The sequence below is a fragment of the Trichosporon asahii genome (genome assembly GCF_000293215.1).
Source record: "Trichosporon asahii var. asahii CBS 2479 unplaced genomic scaffold scaffold00018, whole genome shotgun sequence".
Classification (NCBI taxonomy): Eukaryota; Fungi; Basidiomycota; class Tremellomycetes; order Trichosporonales; family Trichosporonaceae; genus Trichosporon; species Trichosporon asahii.
In genome coordinates this window covers 309074-316748 of record NW_014040906.1, presented here as the reverse complement: position 1 = coordinate 316748, position 7675 = coordinate 309074, and the positions used below count along the sequence as shown (strand labels likewise).

Genomic DNA, 7675 nt, shown 5'->3' with positions numbered 1-7675 from the left:
CGAGTGCAGTAGTCTCAGCCTCAAGCTGCTCGCGTAAGGCGCCGAGAGCAACCTCGAGCTCATCGACGCGGTTCAGAAGACGGGCAATTTCCTTATCCTTGCCGGAAACGACAGACGTAAAGTCCTTGAAGAGCCGCGCCATCTCCAACCTCCTCATCGGCCAGCGTGGCGTGGCGCGGCTCTTCAAGGACTTTACGTCTGTCGTTTCCGGCAAGGATAAGGAAATTGCCCGTCTTCTGAACCGCGTCGATGAGCTCGAGGTTGCTCTCGGCGCCTTACGCGAGCAGCTTGAGGCTGAGACTACTGCACTCGTCGATGCGCAAGCTGAGCGCGACCGCGTCCTTCGTGACGACGCTTCCGCTGCAAAGGTTGTCGAGCGGTACATGACTTTCAGCCAGAAGGCCCACGAGACTGTGCACTCTCATCTTGGCCACCTGCGATCACGCACCTCTGCTCCCCTGGATCACAACCGGGACTGAATGAGATCGCCCGCTCCGCACCCCTGCTGGAGCAACTCCTCTTGATATCCCGTGCAGCCTCTCCACTGCGAGACACGGAACCATTCCCGTCCACTGCGGAACAGCATTGTGATAGAGACAGAGCGTCGGCCGCGGAGCGGCGCCGTGAGCGTGGCGGGCGCAGTGTGGCACGGCACACGCCATGCCTGTTGCCGCCAGTCATCAGGACCCGGGCAGTGAGCGTCAGCGTGATTCCCCGCCTGACATCCAGGTGGTAGGCAAATCAGCGTGTCACGGTGATGCGGCCCTGCTCGTCCGTGAGGTGCATGCGTGTGTGCAGGCACTGCGGCGTGCGCAAACCAGAGGCTTCCACAAGGCAGAGTTCCCCAGCCGTCCACAGCTGTCTCACACGACACCCGTACCCGATCCCTCTTCCAGCGTGCAACGGGGCATACTGTGGTGACAGGGCAGTAAAAGCATGACCCATCCTCCATCCAGGGAGAGGTATTCCGAATTTGTGGGAAAAAAAGGAAATTTCCTGATTGTTGCCTACTAACGGGATTGAACCGTTGACCTTTCCTTTGCCGCATCAACTTCGCAAGCACCGCTTACGTAAGAGGAACATCTACGAGAGGAACGCACTGCCACTGTGCTAAGCAGGCGGAGGTGTTAACCGTCCAGACAAAGACTTTTGGTGTTGCGAAGTCGGGAGGGTTGAATATCAAGGGCACCGTTAAGGTTATTACGTAACCTCGCCGTGGCGGCGGCTCTGGAGATGCTCAGCCCCTCCGATCCCTCTTGTGTAGAGAGGATAAGTCTTAGGTGCAGAGGGCAGGATGGCAGGCTGCGGTATGGAGGTTCTGCGCTGCGTCACGGGAGACCTGTTTTCTGCGGTAGGCCCATACGAAACGAATACAGGTTAAGGTTGGTGCGAGCTCTCCTGCGCTGTGCGCTACGCTGTTATCGTTCACTACGACATCGCCTTCTGCTCCCAAGTCAACAGTGGTCCTGGCATCCACGCTCAACCTCATCTGCAAAAGGCCCGATGCGGTAGGAGCAGGGGCGTGTCCCTCCCCTCGGAATCGGCGTCTGTACCACCACTGATCACCTTGCATCAGTACGCCTCGTGCTGAGGACCTTCGGCACGCTCATGCGGATGACGACGAGTCGGGAAGAGAGAATGCCCCCGGAGCACTCACGTAGCGATGAATGTGCCTCGCTCAGCGCGCCCTGCGTGCCTGGGTTAGCCGGTCAATGCGGAGCACCGAAACACGGTCGCCTGGACAGTGCGTGCGGCGTCCTGGCAGGGGGAAGTTCATCATGGTATACCATTCTGCACCCAGTCTCCAAGCACTTCGAAGGTGTTGCTCGTTCGCTCCGCGCTCGTGATAACCAACGCATTGTCCATAGTGTAGAGCATCAAGAACAGAATGTCTACACATAGACGGGGAGGATGTCGATCCAGGGTGGAAGACGTGTGCCGTGCCTGGCTCGAGATTTGTCCGCGCACATCCGCACCTAGCGTCTGTTGTTGCCGTTGACCTCCAGCTGGAACTTGACGTTGCACCTCCTACACACTTGGTTCCACAGCACGACACAGCGTATAGTAGGTGACGGAAGACTGTGACGAGGACCTCTCCCCAGCTTCTCTCATCGTATCGCCTCGCCCCCGAGCTCGGCCGGTTCGCCGTCAGGACCTTCCCTCCCCGAGCTCACGGCTGGACCCGACGCCCGATCCCGCCCCGCGACACCGAGCCGCCCTCCACCTCAGCGCCCGCGTGTCCTCGAGCTCGAACCATCTCGTCGAGTCTCATTCTCTCAAGGCAAGATGACGACCGCTATCCCCCAGCCCTCACTGCCTCCGACGCATCCCCTGTCGATCGAGATCCAGTCATTGAAGCAGCAGATCAGCCAGTACCGCCAGATCGCGCACCAGAGCTACATCGAAATCCAAGGCGTCAGGCTCGAGCTTGAGCTCAAGAAAGATGAGGTTACCGGTCTGGAGAGGAAGAACGAGGCGTTGAAGCAGGAGGTTGAGACACTCCGGTGAGTATGTGCAGACAGGTGAATGGTGCGTGCAGCACACTGACTTCAGCACGACCCCGGAGCCCCCTCAGGCCCCGCCTCCCGCCAACGCCCTCGCCGAGCTGTCTCTGGCACACCGTCGTCTCTCCGCCAAGCTGGACTTTACGGAACAGCAGCTGCGGTCAGTCACGCTCGAGCTGGCATCATCGAAGCAGGAGTTGGGTCGTGTGCTTAAGGAGAAGGAACATGAGAAGGCGCTCCTGAACGAGCTGAGGGTCGGCGAGGAAGACAGGGAAGAGGAGGTCGCTTGGGAGAGGGGAGAACGGAAACGCATGGAGGAGCAGAAGAAGCTCTGGTGAGTGGGCGCGTACAATTACAGTCTAACACTCAGTGACCTTGCGATCGCCGAATACGCTGCCCTCGTCTCGAAGCTCGACCCCAGCGCCGTCCCCCCGCCACTGCCCCGAAGGCTTAGCGACAACATTCTGCAGAAGACTCCGATCTTGACCGACGCCGAGGACAAGGAGGAGGCTGTGAAGTTGGAGGCGAAGGCCGAGCCCAAGGAGAATGGCAAGCCGGAGGAGGCTGTCAAGGACGACGACGCGGAGAAGGACAGCAAGAGCGACAAGAGTGCCCCTGCGTCCCCGCCAAAGTCGACTCACAGGTCTTCTGCCTCGATTTCCTCGATCACGCAGTCATCCGACGCCATCTCCAACCTCCTCATCGGCCAGCGTGGCGTGGCGCGGCTCTTCAAGGACTTTACGTCTGTCGTTTCCGGCAAGGATAAGGAAATTGCCCGTCTTCTGAACCGCGTCGATGAGCTCGAGGTTGCTCTCGGCGCCTTACGCGAGCAGCTTGAGGCTGAGACTACTGCACTCGTCGATGCGCAAGCTGAGCGCGACCGCGTCCTTCGTGACGACGCTTCCGCTGCAAAGGTTGTCGAGCGGTACATGACTTTCAGCCAGAAGGCCCACGAGACTGTGCACTCTCATCTTGGCCACCTGCGATCACGCACCTCTGCTACTCAGGCCACCCTCAGGAACGAGGCTGCGGTGCTCCGGCGCCGCATAGAGGCCGAGGTCGAGAGGTCCAACCGCCTCCGTGCCGCAACGGAGGAAATGGCCGACGAGCTCGGCAAGGAGTCTGCTGGCCGTAGGCGCGAGGTGGCGATGCGCCTCCAGCTGATCGCTGCCGAGGAGACCCGTGCTCGTCGTGCAGAGAGCTGGCTGGACCGCGTGCGTCGCTTCCGTTCAGAAGGAGCCGAGATCGACAGCAACTTACTCGCTCCTCTGCTCGATGAAGCTGTCGCAATTCTCTCACCAGCCGCTCCCGTGGAGCCCAAGGCGGGAGGCAAGTGGAGGGGCATGTTTGGACGTCGCAAGAGCGTCTCTGCCTCCGTTCCAGCCGCTGCCACTCCCGACGAGGAGAGCCTCGCCCGTATCTTCCTCGCGGAGGAGCTGGTTCAGCATCTCGTCAACGATCTCCAGATCGAGACGGAGCGCCGCATGGAATTGGAGAAGCAGAGAGTCGCTTGGCTCGCTCGTGAGGCCGAGGAAGGTGTCCCTCCGGAAACTGACGAAGACGGGGACAAGGTGGACGACACTGGTATGCTTTTCTCTGTCGAGAACGAGGACGACAGTGAGGAGGAGTCTGCTTCCGAGGATGACACTGAACGCCCAGAGGAGAATGGTGACTTGCCTGAAGACGTCAAGTCTGAAGACAAGGGAGACAAGGAGATCAAGGAGAATGGACTGAAGAGCCCGAAGAAGAGCAAGAAAGCCCGCAAGGTGTCCAACGCTGCGGAGTCGACTGCCGGAGACGGAAATGTCAAGTTACCCGAGCTCAAGGTCACGACGACAATGGCGGAGAAGGAGCACCTCGACGAACTCCAAGCCATCTTTGAGCCGCTCGAGCAGCGCTACATTCCCCTTCAGAAGTCCCTACACGACCAGTCCGTTGCTCTTCAGCACCTGAAGACGTCTGTTCCCGAGCTCGCCCCTAGACGCCCCGGATTACGCGCCGTCAGCCTCAACCTGAAGGGCCGCTCGGAGCACGACGACCTCATCTCGCTCCTTGATGGACTGTACGAGGTCATCGAGGATGCCCGCGTCGACACCGAGATTGCGATGGCGGACGAGGACCGCGTGTTCCACGGCTTCGCGGCTCTGCTGGACGTCGGCGGCCGCGGTGTCGTGCAGGCCGCCTCGGTCCTGCGCGACGCTCGCTCCTACGCTGCCTCGCGCTCAGGCGACGGCACGACATACGCCCGCCTCTCTGTTCGCGTGAGCGACATCGAGCACGACCTCATGACGATCAAGCGCGCGATGCACGAGCACGCGGGCGAGGTCGAGCCCGAAGAGGTCCAACCGCAGGTGAACGGCATGGCGGCGCTGGGACGACGAAAGCCTTCGCTCTGGCAGTCCCTTCCTCTCAAGACGGTGACGGCGAGCCGCGGGCCCGTCCTTCTTTCCCCGTTGACTGCGCTTCGCAGTGGCAGCCCCGACCTCTCTGGCGACGACCTGATCCAGCGCCGCAGCGCATCGAGCCCGATCGGACTTCTCAGCAGCGTCGGGCGTTCGCTCAGCTCCGGTGTCGGCGCCATGGGCAACGGCATCACGGGCGGCGGGCGCAAGGTTTCCGATCTTGCTGCTGGCGCGCTGTACCTCCCCACACGCAGCCGGCGCAACACGGTTAACAGCCAGACCAGCGATGCCAAGGACGAGAAGAAGTCTGAGGCAGCTGACGAGGGCACGCCTGCCGAGAACGGGGAGAGGCCTACACCGCCTCCCAAGGATGAGGAGAAGGAGGAGCCAGAGCGCAAGGGAGAGGTCGACGATGTGGAGTAGACTGACGGCCTCTTGTCCTGTATATAATACCACGCACCCATAGACACACCAACAACATTATTACATTGTTTCCATCTGCATGTTATGACCCCTCAAGCGATCTATGCCAGGACGAGCCCGCGCGTTCGTTCTCTCTGTCAGTCCACTTTGAACCCTTCTCTCACACGTTAACTGATGATACGCGATCACTGGGGCCTCCGTGCCAGCCCAGCCCAAACCAGTCCAATGCTAAAGAGGTGCATGCGATTGCGGGCGAGAAGAGGTGTGTGATTTTAACTGCTAGAAGGAAATAGATTACCAGAACGTCCTGCGCTTCTCGCGAAGGTCGCGGAAGAGCTGCTTGCGCTCTCCCCACGAGACCTTCTGGTGCGCGAGGGCGGCCTCCTTCTTGGCGCGAGCTGCTCGGGACAGCGGGGCGACGCGGGAGATCAGCGGCGTCTGGGACTTGGGAATGTCGAGCCTGGTTGTCAGCACGAGTAGCGAGCGAAGCGAGCGGCGCGCCGGTTGTAGTTCAGTCCTCTGGGCTGGACAGCGCAGGAGGGGGCTGGCCAGCAATGTGCGAGCTGTGCGAGCTGCAGATCGACGAGCTGTAGCACGGCAATACGGCGGATAGGGCGGACCGACGCCTACCGGCAACAGTGTGTACTCACTCCTGCGCAATCTCTCCCTTCGAGTATCCCTTCTCCCTGAGCTCCCTAATCTTGGCCAGCATGCCCTCGTCCCAGCGGGGGTTGACTTTCCTCTCGCTCTCCTTCACGTGCAGGAGCGGCGCGGCCTCCTCGCCAGAAAGCTCGACCTGGTGTCCCTGCACCCACTGCGTGAACTGTGTGGGCAGGCCGAGCGTGTAGCTCGGCGCCGACGCGGGCGGGGCGTAGTGCAGCGTCAGGCCCGAGTCGAGCTGGGCCGACGACGAGGTGGGTTCCGAGGGTCCGACGAGGGCGACGGGGCGGTCGACGCTTGCGCCCTCTGTCGCGCGCGCGGGGCGCGGCTCGAACGGCGATCGCGGGATGGGAAGGCGCGTCGGGCGCGCGCGGTGCAGGACTGCAGCCGGGAGGGTTGGTCGGAACATCGTGCTTGTCGGTGGACGGTGGACGGTGGTCTGGCGAGCTCAATGATCGAGGTTCAGCGACGTTGGGCGGAGGTCTGACTTTTCGTTAGGACCCGCCGAGGCGGACAAACTGCCGCCGTGGGAGAGTTGGCCACGCGAGAATGTGCCTGGACGTGCCTTGGTCAACCCTTCGATCGATCACCCAGGTTCTCCATTCAAGCTACCTAGCGTCTCAGCAGTGGTGTGACGGCCAATGCATGGCTGTCACAAGGTGAGGGGTAACGACATGTGTGCTGTTTGTCTTTGTTTCCGTGTGCGAACGACAGGACTGCATCACTGCTCTGATTCCCCATGGCCGACAGCCCGTGTTGCTCAACGCCTTGGTCCAGTGGTCAACTTCCGAATGCCCACCGTGGGAAAGTTAAGCCAGCACCGCGCGCGTCTCGCTCCCAAAGTGCAAAGCAAGGAGCTCCGAGGTCACGTGCCGATGTAAGATCGGAGGTGGCATCCACCCCGCAAAGATAAGAAAAGTAGTGCAGCATGTTGTTTTGCAGGTGAGTATGGGTGGTGGTTGCTGACGCATGCAGCAGCGGTATGCTGGAGGTTGCAAAGGTGGATTGGCAAAAAGCAGTGCAGACAGGAAGGGAGGTCTGCAAGGGCCCGCGAGAGAGGTGTGAGGCTGGGGCTTGAAGAAAATGACGGTGGGTATGCTTTGGCCGAACGACCGACGCGAGCCACGAGCATGCGAGCAGCCGGATGGTGTTTCCAGCAGATTGAGAGATCGGAGACTAAAACCTGCCCTTGAAAGTGACGTGGCCCTTTGGACCCGAGTGTAATCAGACATTAGCGGCTGGCGCGAGATGATTAAGCGAGGGGATTATTAGCGGGATCAGATTTAACGTTGGGACATGGGATCGGATGGACTATGGAAGCGTGGGCTAGGCCAGCGGTGGTGGTTGTGAATTCCAGGTGCGCATGATGATATGCCTTCGGCCTCAGCCTCGACTCCTCCTGGCCGTAGGCGCGAGGTGGCGATGCGCCTCCAGCTGATCGCTGCCGAGGAGACCCGTGCTCGTCGTGCAGAGAGCTGGCTGGACCGCGTGCGTCGCTTCCGTTCAGAAGGAGCCGAGATCGACAGCAACTTACTCGCTCCTCTGCTCGATGAAGCTGTCGCAATTCTCTCACCAGCCGCTCCCGTGGAGCCCAAGGCGGGAGGCAAGTGGAGGGGCATGTTTGGACGTCGCAAGAGCGTCTCTGCCTCCGTTCCAGCCGCTGCCATCTTCCAGCGTGCAACGGGG

The 7675-nt window shown here is 60.9% G+C and overlaps 2 protein-coding genes and 1 non-coding gene across 3 annotated transcripts; 1 reads left to right on the top strand and 2 right to left on the bottom strand.

Annotated features, from left to right (window-relative positions):
• Window positions 1-1004: 1004 nt before the first annotated feature.
• On the bottom strand, window positions 1005-1120 carry A1Q1_t210. The gene has a single exon. It is a non-coding gene; the product is annotated as a tRNA-Thr (tRNA).
• A 1166-nt stretch (window positions 1121-2286) lies between these two features.
• A1Q1_08045 (uncharacterized protein) lies at window positions 2287-5329 on the top strand (the record flags this gene model as incomplete). The annotated part of the gene is made up of 3 exons (XM_014326231.1): window positions 2287-2504; window positions 2554-2838; window positions 2926-5329. The coding sequence occupies 3 exons, from the start codon at window positions 2287-2289 to the stop codon at window positions 5327-5329; spliced, it is 2907 nt and encodes a 968-aa protein (XP_014181706.1).
• A 294-nt stretch (window positions 5330-5623) lies between these two features.
• A1Q1_08044 (uncharacterized protein) lies at window positions 5624-6398 on the bottom strand (the record flags this gene model as incomplete). The annotated part of the gene is made up of 2 exons (XM_014326230.1): window positions 5624-5789; window positions 5980-6398. The coding sequence occupies 2 exons, from the start codon at window positions 6396-6398 to the stop codon at window positions 5624-5626; spliced, it is 585 nt and encodes a 194-aa protein (XP_014181705.1).
• Between the last annotated feature and the right edge of the window lie 1277 nt (window positions 6399-7675).